The sequence below is a fragment of the Sus scrofa genome, chromosome 14 (genome assembly GCF_000003025.6).
Source record: "Sus scrofa isolate TJ Tabasco breed Duroc chromosome 14, Sscrofa11.1, whole genome shotgun sequence".
In the NCBI taxonomy this organism is placed as follows: domain Eukaryota; kingdom Metazoa; phylum Chordata; class Mammalia; order Artiodactyla; family Suidae; genus Sus; species Sus scrofa.
The window spans coordinates 125,788,008-125,815,825 of NC_010456.5; the positions used below are offsets into that span (position 1 = coordinate 125,788,008).

At 33.7% G+C, this 27,818-nt stretch overlaps 1 protein-coding gene across 3 annotated transcripts in view; it reads left to right on the top strand.

Moving 5' to 3' along the window:
* Positions 1–27,818, top strand: part of ATRNL1 (attractin like 1) — a 776,870-nt gene that overhangs the window by 381,472 nt on the left and 367,580 nt on the right. For all 3 annotated transcript variants that reach the window (XR_002338976.1, XM_021074415.1, XM_021074416.1), the window contains exon 26: positions 1,701–1,779. Coding sequence is in view for 2 of the 3 variants with exons in the window: in XM_021074415.1 (XP_020930074.1) it covers positions 1,701–1,779 (79 nt within the window). In the remaining variant the exon portion in view is untranslated. The remainder of the gene's footprint in view (positions 1–1,700; positions 1,780–27,818) is intronic.

Sequence of the window (27,818 nt, forward strand, 5' to 3'; positions counted from 1 at the left end):
TTAGGGGTAAAGATAATCACGTAAAAACCCACAGACACCTCAGTGGTTGATCCTGGGGAACATGGATTAGAGAATGAATGCAGAAAACAACTGTTGTGAGGTAGTGTGCAAGCTCACAGTTCCCAGCAGATGGGGAGGAAAGAGGGGTTTGTTTATGTAGCTTGTTTTGAATTTTGGCTCTACTGTTTAAATGCCCTGTGTGACTATAAGCAATTTACCTTGAACTCTATGAGCACTGGTTCTCCTTTTTTAAAGTAAGAATAATTGGAGTTCCTGTCGTGGCTTAACAGAAATGAGTCTGACAATATCCATGAGGACACAGGTTTGATCCCTGGCTTTGCTCAGTGGGCTAAGCATCTGGCATTGTCGTGAGCTGTGGTGTAGGTTGCAGACATGGCTCAAAACCTGCGTTGCTTCGGCTGTGGCGTAGGCTGGTAGCTGTAGCTCCCATTCGACCCCTAGCCTGGGAACCTCCATATGCTACGAGTGCGACTCTAAAAAGCAAAATAAACAAACAAATAAATAAGAATAATCTATTCCAGCGGGAAGTGTTCTTAGAAAACTAAATCCAATCATCAGAGTGTAGTATCTAGCACAGTACCTAAAAAGTGTTTAGCACTCAATGGATCGTTGCTAGAATTGTCATTGTCATTGTCATCATCTCTGAAAGATATTCTCAGATCTTTTTAAGTGAGACAAGTGACAACATTTACACTGCTAATGAGTGAATCTGTTGATGAATGCAAGGATTATCAATTAAGGGTGAAGACTAGTTTTTTTGTGCTGGCCAGTGATCAGTGAATATATGGTGGCCCTGTTCTGCCCACTTCGGGGTCCTTTCATAGCATAATCTTTGACCACAGAGCAAAGGAAGCGATAAGAAACAGTGATACATGGTTGGGATTGACGAATTAGATTCACATAAACCTGTTATTTTGATATTTATTAGTCTCAGATTACTGCTAAAAAAGTATCCTCTGTTATAGTGTATTGCTTATTATACCTAATATGTATCAACTGCATGTATACACAATGTAACTGGATTATGTTATAGTTTAAACATTAGCATATAGCAGGGTTTCTCAACTTAAGCACAACTAACATTTTGGACTCAATAATTCTTTGTGGTTGGGGGCAGTCTTATGCATCACAGGATGTTTACAGCATCCCTGGCTATTCTTGCTAGATACAAGTTGCCCCTCTCTCCCAGTGTGATTATCAAACATGCATCCAGACATTGTCAGAGGCCCCCGCTGGGGGTGGGGAGGGTGGGGAGTTCTCAATCACCTTTGGTTGATAACTGCAGGAATATTTTCAGATCTAAGGTAGTTGCTAATAAAGATAAAAATGAATATATGTGTGATACCTAAATTTATAATATTGCCCGATTTTATCACTCAGTAGCAATTCTGTATAGATGTATTGCTGTATAAAACCAACAGAATTATAAACTTAACGTTCCTTCTGACAGAGAAAATATGAAAGATAGGCTATAACGTATAGCAGGGAATATAAATAGTTTTTTCTACCTGTATACTTTGATTTTACTTGAGAATGTTTTAAACTTCTAATTTATCCCTTTTTGCTTGAATATTTAGCAAGGCTAAGTGATTACTTCTATATGTTTTTAATATTCTTTGATCATTTCATGACATATTTCGAGTGTTTTAAGCAAAAACTATTTGTGTTTTATTTTCTAGTTGTTTTTTATCATTATTATTGGTGGCTGCTGTAGTTTGGAAGATCAAACAAACGTGTTGGGCATCCCGACGGAGAGAGGTATCAGTAATATTTAATCTTTCATTTAAAGATTCAAGCAAACATATGGATCTCTTTTGCTTAATTGGCATGCTCCTTTCAAACACAGATTTTCAAATCAATTTTATTTACTAAGACTGAACAAGTCAATCTAGTTTTTTTAAGGTATAGAAAAAAACTTGCCCCTGTCATTTTAAATCAGTATCTGTGGAAGTGCAAACATTTTTTTAAAAAAAATAGCGTTCAAATTAATAGTGAATACAAATATGAATTTGGTTGATTAAATAAACTACAGTCTCTCTAATTTAAGTTTTATACTATAAAAACATAGTTTGTTTTTATAACTCTGTTGCAATTCCAAAGAAAATTCTGAGTAATAAATACTAATTTTTGGTTTTTATCTCTTATAATTTATTCTTTGGTAATCAAATCTTTTCTGAAATCCAAGTATATTTGAATTGCACCTCAATTTGATACATTTCTATATCAGAATTAATCAGGTATGTCTCTTAGAATCTTAAAATACATGAAAACAGTAACACTCTTACAGAACAACTAATGATATAAATATATTTGATAAATATAATTTCTTAACTTTGTCTTAGTTAATTGAAAGGAACCAAGAAATATAAATAATATGAGGATCCTAAGTGTGCAGTAGATTTACTGTTCTATGCTTCATATAATCATAATACAGGCTTCTGTTTTTATTAGTATCATCTTATATTCTATTAATATTAGTATTATTAGTATCCTGTTTGCTATTGCTTCTCCTAATATATTTTATATGTTCAATGTTGTGAAACAATTTATAGCAGAGGTATAATACTTACCTTCTTGTTTTCCATATATAAAATGATTATATTTAAAAGCAATACAGAATATTTCACATTAGAGAATTAGAGAATGACATTAGTTTTTCATAATTATTCTGTTTTCAAACACCCATCAAAGTTTAGTGTCTATCTATAATATATTTGCAAACTTCACACTACTCCCCTGCAAATAAATTATGTGTTCTAACTCTCTCCACCTCTCTGATTTTGTATATATGGTCAGTGCAATGTAAGTGAGAATTTAACTTGGTATGATAAAAAGTAACCAAATTTAAAAGGAGCTTTTAAAATATAAATATATAGATATTTTGCAAAAGGTAGAATTCCTTGTGAAATAAACAATCTTCTACACATGCTGGACAGTTTTTAAGGTAAAAGTATAGATTTTAGGAAAGATAAAACAATTGGTACGCAAGCAGTATGAAGACTTTCCATATGGAATAGTGCAAGTGACAACTTATGCCTCTAATTATTAGAAGAGTAGTCAGGATCAATTAGGGAACCTGGGTTTTTCACTTCATTGTGTCTAGCAATGCTTAAATATCAGATTTCTAAAGTTTATAAAATGTAACTGGGTATAAATACAGTTTTGTGAAAAGATCTGTGTATGACTCTGCCATTAACTAGCTGAGTAAGTGGTCTAATTGAATTTCCTTTCAAAGAGAAGAGACTGTATTATGTTACTTATTCTCAGGATGAGTTCCTGGAGCTCCAGGAATGTTTATATGTAACGACTAAAGTTTAGAAACTATTAAGTGTTTGAGAAGAATGGGAATAATTCATTTAACTATAAAACAGTCACACTTTTCCAAATGACGAATTGCTTTTGGTTACTCTCATATCATCTCAGTGTAGTCATGTTTTTTACTGCATTTTATCGGAAGCCCTGGCAAGCATTTACTTTAAATTGTAAAATACAAATATGAATTTATTTTTTGGATTGTAATTGAAAATCTTTCAGAGTATGTGTTGCACATGAGAATGAGGGAGCAAAAGGGAGGGAGAACTAGATGAGGGACCTCTGGGCCAGTCCTAATCCGTGCTTCTAATTGTTACCATGTCCTCTTGGTAGTCCTCAATGCAATGCCTTTCTTTCCAGAACTTTTCTAGGTAGTGAGTCTTGTTCAAGAATTTAATAGTGTTTGCACTTAATTTGCTGCCTCTACCAAGATACAAAATCTGTCCTGTTGAGAGGTAATGTCATGTTGCAGTATCATATGTTAAAAAATATTTTGAGGAATTTTATCATTTTTAATTTTATTAAATCGTTTAAATACAAAATTCTAAACGTCTTAGAAACCATTCATATATTGATGGCCAAAGTAAAGATGATGTTATTTTGCTGACTATTAGACATGCATTTAGCTAATAATTTTCATATTATTAAGGGATTATCATTTTAGTGTTCGAGGCCCAAAGACTTTTTACTACACTAATCAAGTAGCTAATATGATAATCACATTTATAGATTTTATGTAAATGAAGATAAAAATTATTTTTCTCTCTCTTTTTAAAGTTTTAACTCTTAGATTAACACTAATATTCCCCAAAGGAAAATACCTCAATATATTTTTTTTAATATGGAGATTTTACTTTCTCCAAAACATTAAGACGTCAATTATTGTAAACCTCAGAGGACCTCTGTGCGGAATAGAGTGGCAAACAATTTATCTGTAACAGTAAATGAAGATAATTCAAAAGGTTCTTCCTTCTTAGCATTTCCGTAATTTTGTCATAGGAATTGTACTACTTGCTTTTCTAAATTTAAGGGCTGTTTGAAAATGACCTTTGGACTTTTTGAATATATTGTATAATTCAGCCAGACATATTACTTTTTAAAAATATTTAACTATTTGAAGCTTTGGATTCTCATAATTACACATACTTTTTTGTCTTATGATTTTAATATCAGAAGCCCTTTAATAATGTGCCTTTGAATAATACCCTTTAGAATTCAGGGACTCTTACAAACACAAAAATGTAACTATAAAGGACTTTAATTATTACCTCTTCATATAGGCACTCCAAACTCATTTCTATGATAATAACCCAATTAAAATGTGAAATTTTTGTGTGTATCGTGTGGTGTGATGCTGTGCTAATGAATGGAAACAGGGTAAGTGGACATTGATCAGTCGAAATATTATAATATAGGAGGAAGATGATGAGTTCATTTTTATAGTGTGTGGTTATTGCAGAGGTATTGAAAACCTTGAGTTTCAATGGCACATTCAATTTCTGATAAATAGTCATTGTATTACAAAAACATTTGCTAGGATCAAGTACTTGTTAAATGGAGACTTTAGAGATAGTACTGTCATACTTAGTAATCTTCATGTTTGAACTAAAATTTGAATTTTTAATAGGTATAAGACACAAACTCAGCAAATATTATAATTATTTCTTGCAACAAAGATGTTTAATCTTATACCTAACATACACAAAAAATATAATGCACATCTTAGTAATTCCAGGAGATTAAAATTTTCAGTTGACAACATTTATTCCTCTATATTTTGGGCAGTTTAACTGTAATATGCATCCATTAAAATCCAGCTGAAAAATCTATAGAATAATAGATCATACCAGCAAAGCTAAGGTTATTTTTAATCAACTTCATATTACTAATGGGTTTGTGTATATGAATGATAACATTTCCTTCTTTAATTCTCTTAAACTTACAGTTCTTTAAATAAAAAAAAAATATATAGTGTTACCACGTTATTTGCTGATCTTTCCTAGTATAGAATGCATCTCTAGTGCTTAAAAATCAATCAAAACACATTGCCTGGGATAGGAATGTCCATTGAGTAACGTACCCCTGTGTTCACGATACTCTGCTTTCCTGCACATTTCACAGTCACATAGCATAAAACCTAAATTAAACTGGGTGTAATCTAGTTTAAAATAATAAACTAGAACCCATCAATTGTAGTATAGTAGCTCTGAGTAGCAAGCTACTTTTCTTGAGGCAAATGCATTAATTCCTTCTGTATCTGCTTAATGGCCACAAAAAAGAGAAAAGAAATAATAATGTCATTAAATAATACTTTACTAAGGATATGGCATAAGTAAAAATTAATGATAAAATATTCTCTGAGAGGCTAACTTTATGGTAAATGCGTTCTCATCTAAATATTATTATTATTTTTTCTTTTCAGGGCCACACCCACCCCATATGGAAATTCTCAGGCGAGGGGTCTAATTAAAGCTGCAGCTCCTGGCCTACACCAGGGCCACAGCAATGGCAGGATCCTTAACCCACTGAGGAAGGCCAAGGATTGAACCTATGTCCTCATGGATACTAGTCTGGTTCCTAATCTGCTGAGCCACAGTGGAGACTCTTCATCTAAATATTATTATTGCAGGAGTTCCTGGAGTTCCTGTTGTGGCTCAGCAGTAACAAACTGAACTGGTACTCGTGAGGACACAGGTTTGATCCCGGCCTTATTCAGTGGGTTAAGGATCCGGCATTGTTGTGAGCTGTGGGGTAGGTCTCAGACATGGCTCAGATCCTTCGCTGCTGTGGATGTAGCATAGGCTAGCAGCTGCAGCTCTAATTTGACCCCTAGCTGGGAGCTTGCATATGCCATGGCCATGGTCCTGAAAAGAAAAAATATGTATTATTAATGCAATGCATCAATGTTTACAAAGTGAGTTACTCTACCTATTTAGACGTATAATTTCTTTAACGAGATGGGAGTGGGCATAGAGTGAAGAGAGTAATGGGAAAATGTTTTTGGGTGGAAAAATGAAAATTAGGTACTGTATGTATGAAAATTCCCGTAAAATTTCTCAATATTTTAAGAATCTGTATTTTATTTTTCATGGTTCAACACTTCGATATCTAGATAAAACTTTTCATAACACGTGTCCCTTTGTCAAAAAAGCAAGAAATTTTAAAATTTCAAATAAATGTGTCTTTGCAGTTAATCGCTTCAGTATCAACTTCTTTTTTGGTTATCATTTTCTTTTATTAAATTGCAAAATATAATGGTTAGCATTAAATTTCTTCACTTTATTGTATATGACTAGAAGTTACTGATGCTCAGCATAGTTTTTAAAACTAGCATAATTTTACTTAGGGATATTAATCGAGAAGTCCAATATAGTGGGAGATTTGCAAGATAACTGACTCTCGCATTTTAAACCCGTTCCTAGAGATATCATTGTACATGTAGTGTTTTCCTTTTGCTCAATTCAACAAAGTTGTATTAGTCTCCTGCAGTATTCCAGACAGATTGGTAAATGCTGCAGCTGTAAAGAAAAAAGACATGGACCTCATTTTTAGGGAATTCATGCCTTTAAAATATTTTCAATAAGATACACACATGTACACAATTCTTAAAGAAGACCTTGATTTACTTTGTTGTGGTGACATTGAGAGGGGAAGATACAGTATATTAAAAGCTTTTCTGTTTGCATAACTGTATATAGAATTAATTTCTAAAAAAAGATGAAAACTTTTAGAATTGTTTTTCATATATTTACATACTATATGAAAAGTTTGCCTAAAATCGTATTTTAAAATTTATTTTATTTCCTAATCTTTAATTTAGAGCCAGTTATTTACATAAGTTAAGAAGTTGCCAGGAATTTTGATTTCCTCTCAATAAATTTTAAGCAGATTAACTGTAAAATTTTATATACAAATGTATCCATCTATGTGCGTGTCCAATGTATATATGCACGTATGTGTTTTTATACTAAAACTATTCATTATTGATCTAAAAATCAAAATCACAAGGGCATCCTCTGTTTTTATATGCTCAATCTGGAAACCCTATTTCCAACATAAATGCTGTTATAGTTGATTTACTCCTAGTCACAACAATCAGACAAACAAAAGGAATAAAAGATATCCAGATTGGAAGAGAAGAGGTAAATTTGTCACTCTATGCAGATGACATGATGCTATATATAGAACACCCTAAGGACTCCACACAAAAACTACTCAAACTGATCAATGATTTCAGCAAAGTAGCAGAATACAAGATTAACATTCAGAAATTGGTTGCGTTTCTCTTTACTAACAGTGAAATATTAGAAAAGGAATATGAAAATGCAAAACCTTTTAAAATTGCACCCCCAAAAACTAAATACCTAGGAATAAACCTGACTAAAGAGGTGAAGGACTTATATGCTGAGAACTGAAAAACATTAATCAAGGAAATTAAATAGGATTCAAAGAAATGGAAAGCTATTCTATGCTCCTGGATTGGAAGAATTAATATCGTTAAAATGGCCATATAACCCAAAGCAACCTGCAGAGTCAATGCAATCCCTATTAAATTACCTATGACATTTTTCATAGAACTAGAACAAACAATCCAAAAATTTTTATGGGACCATAAAAGACCCAGAATTGCCAAAGCAATCCTGATGGAAAAAAAAAAAAAAAAAAAAAAAAAAAAAAAACAAGCAGGAGGCATAACTCTCCCAGTCTTCAGGCAATATTACAAAGCTACAGTAATCAAGACAGTATAGAACTGTACCAAAATGAACATATGGACCAATGGAACAGAATAGAGAACCCAGAAATAAACCTTTGGTCAGTTAATCTTCGTCAAAAGAAGCAAGAATATAAGATGAGAAATAGTCTCTTCAGCAAGTCATGCTGGGAAAACTGGACAGCAGCATGCAAATCAGTGAAACTAGAACACATCTCCACACCATGCACAAAAATAAACTCAAAATGGCTTGGAATTCCCGTCATGGCTCAGGGGTTAAGGAATCCAGCTAGGAACCATAAGGTTGCAGGTTCGATCCCTGGCCTTGCTCAATGGGTTAAGGATCTCGCATTGCCGTGAGCTGTGGTGTAAGTCACAGATGTGGCTTGGATCCTGAGTTTGCTGTGGCTATGGCGTAGCTGGCAGCTACAGCTCCGATTAGACCCATAGCCTGGGAACTTCCATATGCCATGGGTGCGGCCCTAGAAATGGCAAAAAGACAAAAAAAAAAAAAAAAAAAAAAAAAAAAAAAAAAAGGCTTAAAGACTTAAACATAAGATAAGACACCATAATACTCCTAGAAGAGAACAAAGGCAAAACTTTCTCTGACATCAGCCTTATCAATGTTTTCTTAGGTCCCTCTCCTTAGGTAACAGAAATAAAAACAAAAATAAACCAATGGGACCTAATCAAACTTAAAAGCTTTTGCACAGCGAAGGAAACCACCAAAAAACCCCCAAAAAGACAACCTGCAGAATGGGAGAAAATAGTTTCAAATGATGCAACTGACGAGGACTTAATCTCTAAAAATGTTTATTTTATACTTACTGAAAGGACTGTTATAGAATTAATTAGATATAGGGGTTCTCTTATGGTGCAGTGGGTTAAGGATCCAGCATTGTCACCGCAGCAGCTCAGGTCATTGCTGTGGCACGAGTTTGATCCCTGGCCCGGGAACGTCCACATGCTGTGGGCTTGGCCGAAAAAAAAAAAGAATTAATTAGATATTGATTGTATTATATATCAGTCACATATATACACTGAAAGGGAATTAGAAGCAAAGTAAATTGGTTAAGGTATTATCATACCTTGTTTACATTTGTAGTCAATTTTTCAGAAATCAATGCTTAACTCAGGAAAAATGTTTTGTTTTTCTAACATAGTATCATTGAACTAGAATAATCAAGTTTGTTTCTGTGCAAACAATGATAACCATATCATAACTGCCACCTGGCCAGTATTGGGTATACAGTTTCATACATTGTAAGACATATCAGATTTCAGAGATAATAAAATGTGAAAACCAAATATGTCTTAGAATCAGTAAAAGATTGTATGGTTTACTTTATAAGGTTTATAGAATAAATTTGTTAATACATGCTAAATACCCTACTAACACTTTCTCAACATCAACAAATGTTCACTGATATTGTTGTTGATATGCACTATAAAGAATGATTAGCATTATATTGTGCATTCATATTAGTAATTCCTGTTTATCTTGGATTCTTTTCTTCATCTGTATCTACTCTAACACAGTGGTTCTCAATCCAGCAGGCTTTTTAGAATCAGTTGTAGATCTGTCTATCCATGGGTGCCACTCCACTGTTCAACCCTCACCAGGCCTATAAATCATAATTTCTTTGAGGCTCAGCTTGGTGTACCTATTTTTAAGTCCTCAGTTGATTCTAATATGCACCATTAGCATTGTAACTTTGCTTTGGCTTCTACTCATAGATGGAAAGGTTTTTCCATTGAAGGGTTTTCCCTAGAGGAGTTAAGTGATTTGAGTTAAAAGGACCTGCTTTTAAACTGGTAATTCTGCTGCTGTGTTGAGATTAACCTATAGCTAGACACCTGTAGATATAGGACTCATAAGGAGGTTACAAGTACTGTACCTAGTGAGAGATGATGATGGCTTAGATCAAGAGGTGGCAGTAGATATGGCAAGAAGTGATTGGGTTATGAGTACATTTTGAAGATAACAAAAAAAAGTTGAGATGGATGTGGTGGTGTGAGAAAGAAATAAACCAATCATGGCTTCAAATGCGTGTTAAAATAAGCATGACTTCAAGGTTTGTGTCTGAGCAAAACTTGTCATCAACTGAGATGGAGTTGATTGTAAGTAAAAGAGTTAGATGATAGGAGTTCATTTTTACGTGTTAAGTTTGAGCCATCTATTAGACATTTAATTAGACAAATCAAGGAGGCAAGAGTTGGTTCTGGCATGAGAAAATAGATCTGGACAGGAGAGATAAATTTGGGAACCTTGGTGTATGGATGTAGATGGCATCTAAAACCACGAGACTGGATATATCACCGTGAGAGGAGAATTAAATCCTGAGGCAGTCGATTTAATGCTAATATTGTGAACTGAATGCTCACATTTGAGGCCCTAACCTTAATGTGATGGTATTTGGAAGTAGGCCTTTGTGAGGTGTTTAGGTTGACATGAGGTCGGTACAGTCATGATGGGAATACTGATCTTATAAAAGAGGAAGACACACAAGACACAAGAGCACTTTTTCTGCCAGTACTCAAGAGGCTAGCACACCTGTCTAGCACTATCTTCATGAATTAGGTGAGTTATTCAAGAGAGAAAATGAGCCCCTCTTCACCCCCACCAGCTCTGGAGCGGTGGCACAGAGTTGTGCTAGGATGAGAGGGAGGCTGTGAGAACAGAGAGCTTAAAGCTCCCTTTAAGTGAACTGACTTTATTTGGAACAAATGGTGGATAAATTCTAATGCTTTTCTTGAAAAAAAGTGGGGATTATCATGGTAAGCAATATAGAGGAGACTGATTTTTCCATGAGAGCAACACCTAAACTGTAAATCAGCTAGAAGCTTATCAGAAAGATCCAGGGATAGAGAAAGTTATGAAGATCCTTCCAGGGGCTGTAAAAATACATTAAACACTGGCGTCAAATATTACCCTTACAATGGACCCCAAATTAAGTGGATTAGATTAGGAAGCAATTTCAGCCCCAGAGCATTATCAAAAACAATAATCGGCCATTTACTCATGAGACTAACTGCTGAGTGTGGGATATCCAAAGAGGCAGGTAGCTTAATAGACAACTCTGGGAAAGAAACAGTCAGAGAGCCCTGATAAAACCACGGTCATCCCAGGTGGCTGTGCACATGTCCAAAACTGCATTCTCTGTGGGGCAGACATCACAAGCTGGACTGCAGAGAAAACAGACTTCATTAAAGTAGTCCAACCAGGTCACTAAACAAATAAGCATGTAGAAACATTAAGCCTTGTGTGTGGGAGGTGGGAGAAAGGGAAAGGAATCACTATCCAGAGTTGCTGCAATCTGTTACCTAAAATGTCAGTATTTTTCAACAAAAAAAAATGAGACATGCAGAAAAAGATGGCATTGTGGCATACACAGGACAAACAGCAGGCAACAGAAACTGCTGTCAGATTTAAATGACAAAGACTTAGGATTATCCACTATAAATATGTCCAAAGAACTAAAGGACACAATGATCAAAGAAGGGCAGGAAAGTAGGAGGGAAATACATCATCAAATAGAGAATATCAATAAAGAGAGAGAAATTACAAAAGAGAGAGAGAGACTTACTGGAAAATAAGAATTGAAAAGTACAAGTGGGACCTAATCAAACTTGGAAACTTTTTGTGCAGCAACGAAAACAACAAAAATCCTGTGGACTGTGAAAAGATATTTGCAAAGGATATGACCAACAAGAGCTTAATTTCCAAATGTACAAACACTTCATACAACTCAATAACAAAAAAACAAAGGAAACCAATAAAAAAAATAGGCAGAAGACCTAAATAGACATTTCTCCAAAGAAGACATTACAGTGGCCACTAGGCACATGAAAACATGAAAAGATGGTCAGCATTGCTAATTATCAGAGAAATGCAAATCAAAACTACAATGAGGTACCAACTCAAACCAAAACTCGAAGTCAGAATGGGCATCATTAAAAATTCTGTAAATAAATGCTGGAGAGAGTGTGGAGAAAAGGGAACCCTCCTATACTGTTAGTGAGAATGTAAATTGGTTCAACCATTATGCAGAACAGTATGGAGGCTCCTCAGAAATCTAAAAATAGAGTTGCCATATGATCCAGCACTCCCACTCCTGTGCATCTGTATATAATTTGAAAATGTAGTTGCACCCCAATGTTCATAGCAGCACTATTTACAATAACCAAGACATGGAAACAACCTAAATGTCCATCGACAGATTAACTGATAAGGAAGATCTGGTATATATACACAATGGCATACTACTCAGCCACAAAAAAAGAATGAAATAATGCCATTTGCAACAACGTGGGTGGACCTAGAGTTGCTCATACTAAGTGAAGTAAGTCAGAAAAAGAAAGACAAATACCGTGTGATATCACTTATATGTGAAATCTAAAATATGACACAAATGAACTTATTTATAAAACAGAAACATAGAAAACAAACTTATGGTACCAAAGAGGAAAACAGTGGGGGAGGGATAACCTTAGATTTCGAGATTAGTGCATGCAAACAACACTATATAAACTAGATAAACAAGGTCCTACTATAGCATAGAGAAGTATATTCAATATCCTATTATAATCCATAAGCGAAAAGCATGTGAAAAAGAATATATAACTGAATGACTTTGCTGTATGCCACAAACTAACACAACATTGTAAATTAACTATACTTTAATCGGTCAATGAAAAGTACAAAACCACAATGAAAAATTTATTAGAGGCTCAGCTTGATGTTTGAACTGGCAGAATTCACAGACTTGAAGACAGATCAATAGAGACATATAAAGAATATGGTTAATATGAAACAGGAAGTACAGCCTCAGAGAAATATGGAACACCATTAAGTGCACCAGTATTTGCAAAGTAGGAGTATCAGAAGGAAAGGAGAAAAAGGAGCAACAACAACAAAAAAGCATTTGAAGAAATGCTGGCTGAAATAAAAAATTACCTGAAGATAAATGAAAATGAAAACACAATACTGAGACCTTATGGGAAGACGCTGAAGCAATACTCAGTGGAAAATATATACAAATATTTAAAAGCAAAAAAAGTCTTTAATCAATAATCTAACCTTCCAACTTAAGACACTTAGAAAAGGAGAACAAACTAAATATATAGCTAGCAGAAAATGAAGGAAATAAGACTAGGGGAGAAATTAATGATATAGAACAGAAAAATAGAGAAAATCAATGAAAACAAATCTGTTTCTTTGAAAGATCAACAAAATTCACAAAAAAAAAAACTTGAACTGACCAAGATAAAAGAGAGAAGATTCAAATTATTAAAATCAGGAAGGAAAGAGACTGACCTTCCAGAACTAAAAAGGCTTCTAAGACCACCTATATGCCAACAAAATAGACAATTAAGGGGAGATGGAAAATTCCTAGAAAGGTGCAAAAACTGTCAAAATTGATTCAAAAAGAAATCTAAAATCTGAATTACATGTATAAGAACAAAAAGATTGTATTATTAGTTTAAAATTTTCCCACTAGAGGAATCAACATTCTGCCTGCAACAAGCACATGTAGTGCCCAGATCATGCTTTCGAAATAGGATTTTCGAGTGAAAGAACTGGGGTTTGTTGAGAATTGGCTAATTCTGGGACTGAAACAGGAAATACACAAGCTGAATTTTAAGTTTCTTGGAGTGCCAATATGTAAGGAGTTGCGCACACATATATACATGCTCTGCAACAATGGAAATATGTCAAAGGGACACTAGAGCCACCAGAGACACTCCCATAATCAAAACAGAAACAAGTTGAGTAACAAAGTAACATTTTATTATAACCTGGTGCATAAAATAAATGTCAATGAACCAATACTGATATAAATAAATTATTGAATAAATAAATAAATGGAGGAGAATTTATGTTCTTCTGTGCAGAAGAATTCCAAATAATTTATGTAGATACTTTGCCCCTAAGTAAGTAGAACGTAACTGCACCTTCCTTAAGTTTGAGCTGAACGTAGTGACTTCCTTGCAAAGAACACAGTGTGGAATGGGGTAAAGAGAGTAAAACTGAGTCACACTTTACAGTGGAGAAGTCTGGTAAACACTCCCACAGCCAAGTGATCAAAGTCAGCATCAACAGTGACTAGTCATGGTGATTGTATGTATCTTTTTTTTTTTAACATTTTATTACTCATGAATTTATCACATCTGTAGTTGTATAATGATAATAACAATCCGATTTCACAGGATTTCCATCCCACAGCCCAGGCACATCCCCCCACCCCCAAACTGTCTCCTCTGGAGACCTTAAGTTTTTCAATGTCTGTGAGTTAGCATCTGTTCTGCAAAGAAGTTCAGTCTGTCCTTTTTTCAGATTCCACATGTCAGTGAAAGCATTGGATGTTGGTGTCTCATTGTATGGCTGACTTCACTTAGCATGATAATTTCTAGGTCCATCCATGTTGCTAAAAATGCCCGTATTTCATTCTTTTTAATATTACTTAAATATTCCATTGTGTATATGTACCACATCTTCTTGATCCATTCCTCTGTCGATGGACATTTAGGTTGTTTCCATGTCTTGGTTATTGTAAATAGTGCTGCAATGAACATTGGAGTAAATGTGTCTTTGTAAGTCGTGGTTTTCTCTGAGTATGTATCTTTGATATAATGTGACAAGAATGGGATTTTATCTCTGTGGTCTTTTTCCCCAAAATCCATAACTTTAAAGTAATCATGAGAAAAAAAAAGACCAGTCCTAGTTGAACAACAGCACGTGATTCTAAAAAACACTTGATCAGTACTCATCAAAACTGTTGTCTTAGGAGGCATGACTACTAAATGTCATGTCCTAGAAAGGATCCTAGGACGTAAGAAAGGATATTGGTTAAAAAATAAGGAAATCTGAATAAAGGAGCAACTTCAGTTAATAATAACATATTAATATTGGTTTTTTAATTGTCACGGATAGATCATACCAACGCAAAATAATACTAGTAAGAAATGGTGTGGGACACACTAAAACTCTCTGAAAAATCTTTGCAATTTTTCTATAAATCTAAAAGTGTTATACAATAAAGTTTATTTTAAAAAAATTTCTCAAAGAAAATTCTAGGCTCAGATGGCTTGACTGATGAATCCTCCTAAACATTTAAAGAAGAACTAATACAGTCCTTCACAAACTCTTCTAAAAAAGGAAAATGAAGGAATGCTTCCCAACTCAATATATGGGTAGCAGAAGCCAAACCCTTTTATTATAAAACACCCAACAAACTAGGAGTGAAAGCAAACTTAACCTCGTAAAGTGTGTCCATAAAAAACCATAGCTAGCACGCATAATACTTAAAGAATTCTTACTTAACGTCAGGAACAAATCAAGAATGTCCATTCTTAACATTTCTACTCAACATTGTACCTAGATGTTCTAGCCAGGGCAATTAGGCATGGAAATGTGGTAACAACGTCCAGTTTAGAAAGAAATAAAACTATCTCTATTTGCAGATGACATGTTTTGTATGTAAAAATCCTCAGGAAACCAACCACTAAAAGATTATTAGAAGTCATACATGATTTCATTAAGGTTTCCGAATATAAGATCAATATACAAAAATCTGAAAATAAAACTAAGAAATGAATAATCTGAAAATAAAACTAAGAAAACAATTTGATTTAAAATAACATCAATAAGAATAAATTACTTAGGAACAAATTTATGAAAATAAGTATAAAACTTATATTCTGAAAACTACAAAACATTGTTGAAAGAAGCTTAGAAACACCTATATAAATGGTAAAATATTTCTGATTGGTAGATTGGAAAACTTTATATTAACAATGGCAGTACTTCCCAAACTGAGCTACAGATTCAGTGTGATCCCTGTCCAAACACCAGTTGGCTTCTTTGTAAAAATTAAGTGAATCCTAAAATCCATCTGAAAATTCAAAGGACCCCTAGTTGCTAAAATAATTTTTTTAAAAGAGAAAAGCTGGAAACCTCAGACATGCTAAATTTAGCTTACTGCAAAACTGCATTAATCAATTTGGTGAGGTGCTGGCATAAGGATGGACATATGATCAATAGAATTGAGAGTGCAGAAGTAAATAAACCTTTACATTTACAGTCAGTTGATTTTCTACAAAGGTTTTAAGACAACTAAATTGGGGAAAGAGTAGTATTTACAGCAAGTGATGTTTGGCATCTGGATAGCCGCATGTAAAAAAATGAAGTTTGACCCATACTTCACATTATCTACAAAAATTAAGTTAGGAGAGATCAATATACCTATTTGTAAGAGCTAAAACTATAAAATCCTTAGAAGAAAATACAGGAATAATTTTCCTGACCCTGCAATCTTAGATATGACACCAAAACCGCAAAGTGGCAGAAAAAAAAAGATAAATTGGAAATACTCAAATTAAACTTTGTGCCTCAAAGAAAACCATCAAGAAAGTGAAAAGACAACCTAAAAATGAGACTAAATGTTTGCAAATCATTTATGTGATAAGCAACTTCTATCTGAATTCATAAAGATCTCTTACAACTCAGTAGGAAGATGATAAATGATTCAATTAGAAATAGCCAAAGGACTATGAATGGGTATTTCTCCATATGAGATATATAAATGGTCAATAAACTTTCGAATGTTGCTCAGCAACATTACCCACCAGTTAAACAGTAAAAACCATAGAATACCACTTCATACCCACTAGGATGTCTCTCTCTCTCTATATATGTGTGTGTGTGTGTGTGTTATTATATATGTGTTATTATTCACCAATAATTATCACCACTTAATTACCAATATTCAACAATATCATTAATAATAATTGATAACAATAAATTAATGAGAATGTGGAGAAAGTTAATCCCTCCTACATTGTTGTAGGGTATGTAAAATGGTGCAGCCACTTTGTAGCAGTCTAGCAGTTCCTCAAAATGTTGAAGTTTCCTTTTGACCAAACAGTTCCACTCCCTGGTATACATGAAGAGATATTAAAACACAGATGCATGGAAAAACATGTACGCGAATATTTATAGCAGCATTGTTCATAATAGCCATAAAGCCAAACATCCCAAATGTTCACTGACAGATGAATGGATGAATAGTGTGATATTTGTAAATGGACTATTACACTGTGTTGGAAAAGAATGAAATCCTGATAGATGCTATAACAATGGGCGGACCTTGACAACATTAGACGGATGGATACAGACAGAAGGTAAATTCCTGGCTGTTTTGGGCTATGGAGTGACTGGCAGATGAGGAGTCAGGGGCTGGATAGCAGTGATGGAAGTATCTAAAGCTAGATTTTGTTGGTTGCTGCAGATTTCTGTGAATATAGTAAATACCATTTAATTTACACTTTAATTGGGTGAATTGTACATAAATATCTCAAAATAGCTGTTGAAAAAAGGAGAGAGAGGATGGAAGGAGAAAGAGAGCTTAAAGCACCAAGTGTAAATAAGTTTTAAGAGGGTGTTTGTTGTATGTATATGGCCTTTTATTATGTTGACTCGGTTTCATCTATCCGCGAGGGCTTTGTACTTATAGTGTGTATATACTTCACACTCCTGCCTTAGCTTGTGCTTTGTGTTCAGCGTTTCAGTCTAAAATTAATTTTTCCACTTATACACTGAATAATAGTCATTGGATCATGCAACCAGATAGTTGACTGAACTTAAAAAATCACACGTCTTAACTGGTTATTTGATTTTGGTGTTTTGTAATGTAAATGGAGTCTTATAACTACAGTACAGCACAGCAAGTAAATTATATCTTATCCATGAAGTCTAACATAGATGCTTCTCATTTAAACTCATTTATGTGGGTCAAAATAAAAAAGGAAACAAAAGTTTGAAAGGAAAATCCATTTTTGTTTTATTTTTATATCTACTAGATGACTGAGGACTAGTATATTCTCTTTTACATCTAAATTCCTGATTAGTAAAAGAGTTTTTCTTTTATCTGAATTTGAGTTGCTTTGGCTAAAATAATATCTTTTTCAAAGTAGCAGTATATGATCTTTTGTATTGCATAAATTATTTTGAAATGATGGAAGTAGAATTTCTCTGAATTGTGTTAGCGTCTAGGGTTTTTGCACAATGAAATTTGAGTGTTATATTACTAGCATTTCATATTCACATCATTAAATTTTGTAAGTTGTTAAAATAACAAGAGTTGCCCTGAATTAAAGCATATGCCATAATTTTCTCATTGAGTTTGAGCATGCCTCTTTTTTTTTTTTTTGATAGCTGTATACTATTAATACTTGGGCATTTATATATATGTTTAAACCTCATATATAATTGAAGAATATGTATAATTTTATGAGCTAAAATTTATTCTCTTTGTGAGCCTTTAGTATATATTCTACTGATTCTAACTGGAAAGAAAATCTGCATCCAGCAAAATTTTTTATTAAGACTGAACATTGTTACTGTAGTGCATTCCTTATTAATTATCCAAAGTTAGTTTATTTAACCATGTATAGTTATATCAATCACTTACGTAGTATTTTTATTTCAAAATAAAAGTGCTTTTACAGTAAATTCCACAAACTGAACGATTTGTTTTTCCCAGTAATCCATCCATATTACAAAGAACATGAAAACAGTAAGAAATTGAAGACAGGAACATGAAAACAATAAGAAACTGAAACGTCTAGAAAATGTGCACCCTTCATCACTGGTAGTGGTTTACTATTACAAGGATTCTCCATCAAAGAGGACACTTCCAAGTAGAATAATTTGAGAAAGCCTGTTCTGGTTGATACTGATGTCCCCTTTAGACAGGCAATCCTTTCCTTCTCATTTCCAAGAGTCACAGCTGTATTAGAACTAATGCTAAGTTGGCATTTGACACATACTGTCATTGTCTAGAAATTACCTCTCAAGAACTCACTGCTCTTATGCAGGTTTATAATACTCACATAAGGAAGATTGCTGAGGATTTCAGTAAAAAAATTTGAGGCACAGCAAACTAAGTTATAACCTTAGAGAGTTAAATTAAAATACTGGCAAACTGCTTTAGACCATATGGTATATTCTTTGAAATATGAATAAATGGAAAATAATAATAATTGACTTATGCTATTCTCCTTCATTTAAGTGAAAAAATAATTATGTGTGGAGTTCCCGTCGTGGCGCAGTGGTTAACGAATCCGACTAGGAACCATGAGGTTGCAGGTTCGATCCCTGGCCTTGCTCAGTGGGTTAAGGATCCGGTGTTGCCGTGAGCCATGGTGTAGGTCGCAGACGCGGCTTGGATCCCGCGTTGCTGTGACTCTGGCATAGGCCAGTGGCAATGGCTCTGATTTGACCCCTAGCCTGGGAACCTCCATATGCCGCTGGAGAGGCCCAAGAAATGGCAAAAAGACAAAAAAAAAAAAAATTTTACATGTAAATAATGAGGTTTATGCTGGTGTAGAAAGAGTGTATAATTATCTAGTCATTATTATCATGCAATTTCAAGTTTGTATGATGGCATCATGTTAAAAGGTGGTACAGACTTTTGCACTCAGTCTGGTCTTTATAGAGCCTTTACAGCAGTTTTTATTTCCTTACCTTGGCCCTATTTCCTTACATGGGAAGGTGACTTCCAATGATTTTGAAACACAGACTCTCTGATTGCTGATAATTTAAAGTACGATATCATCCAAATGTAAAATCTACACGTGGTATTTTTAAGTAACATATGTAAAATTGTAATTAAAAATCCAGAAGTCGTCATTTGTATTAGAAATTTCCCTTTTGAGTATCATTTTATATTGGTGAGGGGGGACTGCTCTGCCTTAATCTTTAATGACCTATCTTTAATTTTGTTTATTACCCTTTATCGCATGTTTGTATTTGTATAAAAGTATATTTTTCTTTAACATTCCACGTTATTACTGAGATAACAGTACTGAAGTACTGACATTGTGGACTTCAAGTTTATAATTGGAACATTATCTTTGACATTCAAAAGCCTTATGTAGTTGCTTAAATAATTCTATATAAAGCCCAGATTTCCTAATCAAAATGAGAGAAATACACTATGCTTTTACACTGGTTTTGAATTATATCATTGAATATAAAAATTTATCTCTAATAGCTGTGGACAATTTATTTTTACTTTCAGAATAGTTATTTGCCTAACAGATGAGCTAACATGAATTAAGCAGTAAATCAGTTTTACTTCCTTTAGATAATTAGTAATTTACATATAACCTTTGGCTATTCTTTTATCTCAGGGTATTGGTATAAGTTGCATAAAATTGTTTTCTATATGGAATATGCTTTGAAGTGCAAAATCTAATTAAAATGCACTTTTAGGGCAATTGTGTTGCTACATGATACTATAGAGACTGTTAAGAATATTTGAAGACTCTGAATGGACTGTGTAAGGGTGTCAAATTATGACCTCTCTGCAGTACTATAGTTTTTTTTATCAATCAGTTGAAAAAAAGTGAAACTGTCTATTTAAAGTATTGCATTTTTTGCATATACTATATTTTGAAATAGTGATATTATTACCATATTCTGCTACCTGGCCTATTTCAAGTCGAAGTACACATTAAAAGGATAAGTTTATAAAGATAGACTAGGTAAGATGGAGGATCTATTGAGAATTCAGGCGTCCTGCCCCAGGACTCTGACACAGACCTCTGGGTGCTGGCCACTAAAGTGAGAGCATTAACACAATTATAACCAATTAATTGCACGCTAGTTGGTGACATCCAGTTTTGGGGAAGACGTGGTAAATGGTAAATGGTGTACATCTGTCAGCTGGATCATGAAAAAAAGTATTTGTCAAAAATGTCTTATTTGCTTAACACACGTTGTTTAGCAACTATTAAGTATCGCTTTTCATTTTAAAACTGAAAAGTTCTGAGGCTTTTAAAGATTGAGTATAGAAACTTGTGCTGCCAGGAAACTTACGTGGCTAGATAATTATTTTCCAGAATTTTAATATCTTGGAGAATAGCTTAGTAATCTTAAATTTTTACAAATTACAGTTCGTTCTCTTTTACTGTTATTCCCCCCCCCCTTTTTTTTTTCTTTAGTGTATGTGTTAAAATGGGCTACTGCATTTTAATAATTCTTTGAGATGTATTTGGGTAATTTTTTTCCACGAAAACATCTCATTTTCTTTCAGAGATTAATTAAACATTAGGGTTTGCCTAATTAAATTTGTCCTCCATTTAATTTTAATGGATCTATTTTCTCAAGAAAAATATACATTAACTAAAAGTACACATCAGATGAATTGGTCAGGGATGCTGTGCCTGCCAGTAAAGATCAAGAGTTGTTAAACTTCACTTTGATGTCTCTGTTGGTAGTTTTAGTCTATTTTAAATTGAAAAGTAAAATCATATCTTTATTCAAAGTCTATGTTAAGGTGTAATTTTACATAAATTCAGGAACACATTTTTTTCCTTATTTTGTTAAGGCTTTTTCATTTTTTACATCTCCTAATTAGAAAATTATCTGCTCATTAGTGAACAACTAGGAGGCATTTTAATAACCGTAAGTTTAATTAGGAGGGTGAAAACCAAATAAATTCTCAGAAAGTACTTCCAAGGAGAATGATGCATAGTAAGTAACAATCACAATGTCTGGGATTCCTTTTGTTTAACCTTTTCAAAACCTTTATGGTCGTGCTGCTTGAGGAGTGAAATATTTGGTGGCGGCTTGAGTACTCTCATCCTTTATCTAGTTACTCCACTTAATATGCCTCATTATTGTGCTTAGAATTACTTTTTATTTTTCCTAAGATAAATGTTTGTGGGATTTCAAATGAAGGTGACTTTGATGCTGAAAGCTGGCAGTTAACGATAACAGTAGAATAACTTTTTATGAGTGTGGGCACATAGAATCACGTCTGGCAGAGGTTATTGTCATACATAGCAAGTGGCCAGCACACTTTGCGCAGGCTATTAAATCTTGGTGATGTGTGTTATTTCAGCTAGAAGAAAAAGGATGTTATGGTAAGTCCTTTTCGGTATTGAAGTTCACAAGAAAGGGAACAAATCCCAATTGGCTTCATCTTTTTTTATGCCAAAATTTTAATATTGAAAGTGATCTTGATAAACTGAGGACAGGAGCATTAAACAAAATAAAACACATCCATCGAACATAAGATACCCATTTCCTGAAGTCATGTTTTAGCTTTTTGTTGTATTAAAAACTTGAAGTTCCAGCAACAATACTTTGGTACCACTATTTCATTTAGTATTGGCCATAAAGACATATTAATAATGTCTACAGGGACTAGATGTTACCTCCGACCTTTTTCCAGAACTTAGATCCTAAGTATAAAGCTCTCAGTAGGTTCTCAGTGTTTGGACAAAATTCAGATTTTCTCTTAGCAAGAATAGGATGTGGTTAGTAAAAAGCAAATGTGGACTCTTCTGAACAATATTTTGAAATTGATTTTGCAGTGTATGTTTTTATTTTAATAAAGCTTAATTTTTAGATAAGCAATACCTTCATACAGTTCAAAAATTAGAAAAAAAATAAACATTCATAAGTTAAGAAGTTTCACCTCTAACTATAACCTTGTCTACCCCTTCAGCTCATGCTCCCACAGAGCACTGTTTCTTACGTGTCCTTCCAGGGTTTTTGATGCCGATATCAACAAATGCAAATATATGATCTTATTTGCCTCATTTCTTACACAAAAATAATATATTTCCTTATTTCCTCAAACCTGAGACATCATGCAGTAAAATGCACAATACTTTGATCTATCCCCATTAAAGAAAAAAATGCTGGCAATTAAACTATGGCATGACATTGATTATAAAGACATTACAGTGTCAGAAATATTAAAATGTAAAAAAAATTGCACATCTTAGAATGAAGAAATGTTATATGTATCCTCTGCTACACGTAACTTTTGTCATTTAACATAAAATCTGTGTATCTTTGCATTGCAGACTTTCTTTATTCCTTTTTTTTTTACCAGTACATAGTATTTCATAAAATGACCATCATGCCCCAATTTGTTTAGCCTCCATAAATGACACTTGATTTTTTTTTTTCAGTCCCTGAAACTTTGCGTATAGGTTGTTTGTTCATGTGTTGCATGTGTAACTACTGTGTAAATTCCAAATGAGATTGCTGGTTATGGTAACAACATTTGTCATTTTTATAGCTTTTATCAGAATGTACAGTTTTATTTTCCCACCAATTGTGCAAAGAATATGTTGTCACACTTTGGATTTTTGCCAATTGATGAGTGAAAGATGGTGTTTCAGAGTGGTTCTAGTTTGCACTTCTTAAATAAGTGTAAGATCAAGAGTATTTTACCATGTTTAAGGGGCATTTGTTCTTTTTCTTCACTCTACATGTTCTTTGCCCACTTTTCTATTGATTATTGATTTTTTATTCTTTATTTCTTGAAACTGTATGCTTAGGGAGATTAGCATTTTTTTTCTCTTGCATGAGTTTTAAGTATTTTTCTCAGCTTGCTATTGATTCTTCACTTTTTTTAACGTGAAGATGTTATTTATGTTTAATGCAGTCAAATTTCTCAAACTTCTCTGTTATGACTTCTGGAATTTGAGTCAGAGTAAGAAAGACTGCCTATTCCAAGATTATAAAGGGATTTCTCATGTTTTCATCTACAAATATTATGGCTTCATTTTTACGTTTTTGCGGACTCTTGGTTTGGTGGACTCCCCCAATGACCCATATATGCAAATATTGACATCCTGTGTACTACCTTTCTATACTGACTCTCGACTGGGACTCTGACTACTTTGCCCAGTCAAAGTGGTTGGAGAGATGCTTTGCCTGTTGGAGGCATAGTCCTTAATTAAGCTGGCAGTTCTTCCATCTTGGAAGCTTAGTAATGAAGCACTCCTTGGAACCAAGCTGCCATGTATTAAGGCAGCCCCTGTTGAGAAGCCCATATCAGGGAGAACTGACACTACCAGACAATGGCTTCAGCCACGTTTCTGGTCGTATCTAGAAGAGGCAGAATATCCAGATATGCTAGAGCTTCCAGCCCAGGTGAGTTCTCACTTGAGCCTGTGATTTTCACAGTATCACCTCCACTGTACTATATGGGCTATAGGAGCCACAGGATCAGCTCATATTCAAAGGTATGGAGAAAGAGATCATCTTACCTCTTTATGGAAGAAGTAAAGAAAAAATTTTAGTATCTTTACCACACATTTAAATATTTGATGCAGCTTTATCTTTTTCTTGATGACTCTTAGGTTATTCCATTGTCATTTATTGATAAATTCATTGTTTTAATATTTGAGATGCTCTTATAACTACATTCTCAGTCCTCATATTTCTGTGATTTCTCTTTGCTTCAATTGGTCTGCCTGTCCACCCACCACCACCACATCGAGGCCTTATATTTTCTCTCTGATAGGCTAGCTACCTCTCATTCTTTTGCTTTCGCAGTTTTATTGTGTATTCTTACACAATTATTTCCCTAAACAGATTTTATAATCAGTTTGGCACATTCTGGAGAAAAAAGACTATTGGTATACTTACTGAGATTTATAAATTTAGGTAGAACTGTTATCTTTATGGTTTTGAGGCTTCCTCCTCAAGAACATATTATGTCTTTCCATCTGTTCTACTTTTATGTCCTTAAGAAATATTTTAAAGTTTTTTTCAAGTAGATTTTGCATGTTTTCTTTTAAGTTTATAAACAGAGACACATGCAAATGTGTGGAAATATAAAGATTGTTGATTCATTATTTATTAATTTAATGTATTTATGCTTTATTGAATTCTCTTACTTGTAGTAACTTTTTAGCCCATGCTTATGGGTTTACAGGTGTACAGTCACATCAGCTGTAAATGGGATTATTTCTTCTTTTCTAATATTTATACCTTAGATTTATTTCTTTCACATAGTTATACTGGCTAATGACTACAGTACAATGTTAGTTGTGGTGGTGGTGGACATCCTAGTCTTGTGCCTGACTTTGGTGGAAACCTCTCAGATGATTTCCTATTAAGCAACGTGCTTTGGGGCTTTGGAGCTGAGTGATTATCCTACCTATTCATCTATAAAATTAAAGTGTATTTCTATTTTATTGAGTATTTTTATTAAGAATTTGTGTTGAATTTGTATTCAGTGTCTTTTTAATATCTCTGTAAATATATCATTTTCTTCTTAAACCAAGCAAGAATTATATTGTTTTATTGTAATGCCATAGTTTCTAATATTTAACTATCCCTACAATCTTATGACAAATCTCTTTTATGACAAATTCCTTTAATGTGTGACTGGGTTCTGTTTGCTTGTTTAATTCAGGGTTTTGCATCAACATCTGTAAGAGATATTGGTCTTTCTGTCTTTTCCAGGCTTTAGCATTAATATTATACTCACTTCATGGAGTATTCATTCCTTCTTGTGCTCTGCTCTAGAACAGTCTAAATGTCATTGGGGTTTTGTTTTTTAGGGGTTGTTAGAATTATTTAGTGAAAGTGTCTGGACTATTGGCTTTTGGAGGCTGACAGTTTTTTCTTCTGTGGAAATTGTTGGTTTAGACTCTCTGTGAGAATTATCTATTTTGTCCAGATTATTAATATTATTGTTGTAATGTGCTAAATGTATATAAATTCATAAACAGTTGTTCATTTACCAAAATGAAATTAAACTTGAACTAAAAAGGAGTTTCCTGGTGGCCTAATGGTTAAGCATCTGGTGTTGTCCCTGCTGTGGGTTCCATCCCTTGCCTGGAAACTTTCACATGGTGTGGGTACAACCGAAAAATAAAAAGGAAAAGAGAAAAAGCTAAAGAACAAGAATATAAATAGGAAAATTAAGGAATACCTTCTAAATAACCCATGGATCCTGGATAACATTATAACAGATTTTAAATAATATTTTGGATTGAATTATAAGTAAAATACTACATATCAAAATTTTGTGGCATGCAGCCAAAGCAATGCTTACCAAGAAAGTGATAGTTTTGAATACTTACATCATTAAAGATGAAAGGCTGAAAATAAGTGACAGAAATCTCTATATCAAAGGTAGGGGAATTTTGCTACATAGTTCAATGTTTTTGTCTCTTTGGTTAATTGAAACTATTTTTTCAATGTAATAATTTTATTTTTCTTGTACATTTAAAAAAAACAAAAGTGAGGGAACGAAGAAAATAAAAGTCAAATAAAGTGTATGGAGTAAAATAAAAAGATAAAAGCAGGAATTAATGAAATAGAAAATATACAGTAAGAAGATCAGTGAATCCAAAAGTTGGTTCTTTGAAAAAATCAATTTGATAAACCCCAAGGAAGACAGATTAAGAATTCAGCAATGTCTTTACATACTCCTTTCTCTCCACTAGAAATGCTGACTTGACTCAGTTTTCTTCTCCTTCCATTTGTCAATACTTATCTTTCAGATTACAGTTCAAATGTCATTTCATTAACAAAGATTTACCTTGCCCTTTCAGATTAATTTAGATTTCTCTGTTGAATTCATGAATTTGCCAGTAAATTTGAGTTCCATTTTAAGTAAGATAGGAAGCAGGAATTAAAGATATGATTTATGTCTTTAAAAGATTGTGCTTTACTCCCAAAGTAATCTCTAGATTCAACACAATCCATATAATATTTCCAAGTGACAAGCTGATTCTAAAATTCATGTGAAAATGCAAAGGATCCAAAATAGTCAAAATAGTCTTAAAAAAAAAAAAGTTTGAGGACACATGCTTCCTGATTTCAAAACTTACCTACAAAGCTACAATAACCAAAGTAGTGTGGTGCTAGCAAATAAACATGTGGATCAATGGACTGGGATTGAGAGTTGAGAAATAAACTCTTAGATTTATGACTGATTGATTTTTGACAAAATTACTATGCCGTTCCATTGCGGAACAAGTCTTTTCAACAAATTGTGCTTAGAACAACTGGATATCCACAAGGAAATGGATGAATTTAGATCTTTACATCAACACCATATAAAAATTTAACTCAAAATGGATCATAGACAAAAAATTCAGAGCTGACATTATAAAACTCTTTGAAGGAAACAGGTATAAATCTTAATTACCTTGGGTTAGGCAATGATTTTTATATATATATCACCAAAAGCACAAGAAAAAAGTTGCAGAGTAATACATTGGACTCCATCACAATGAAAACTTTTGCACTTCAAAAGGCACCGCAGAGAAAAATGAACAGGCAGCCCACAGAATGGAGAAAATATTTGCAAATCAATAAGGTCCCAGTGTCCAGAATATATAAAGAATCTTTAAAACTCAATGATGACAAATAATTAATTTAAAAATGGGCAAAGTATTTGACTCGATATTTCTCCAGAAAAAAATATATAAATATATATATGAACACATTAAAAAGGAGCACATTAAAAATGCTCAACATCAGTGCCATCAGAGAAATTCAAGTCAAAAGCATGGTGAGAAAGGGGGCATGGAACCCGGTGGGTACACATTTTCTCTTTGGGACGATGAGAAATACTGGAAATATATAATGATTATTGTCACACAACATTGTGAATATAATTAATACCGTTGAATTGTATGCTTAAGAGGTGTAAGTTGGAAGATTTCAGAATATGTATTTTACCACAGTGAAAAAATAGTAAATATACACATATGTAATGAGATACCATTTCAGTCTCACTAGGGTGGCTGCAATAAACAGGACAGACAATAACAGGCGTTGGCAAGGATGTAAAGAGATTGGAGCCCTCATGCACTGGTGATAGGAATTTAAAGTGGTACAGGTGTTTTGAAAAGCTCTTGTAAGTTTCTCAAAATGTTAAACTTAGCATTGCTGCCTGACCCACCAGTTCCACTCCTAGGTGTCCTCCCAAGGGAAAGGGAA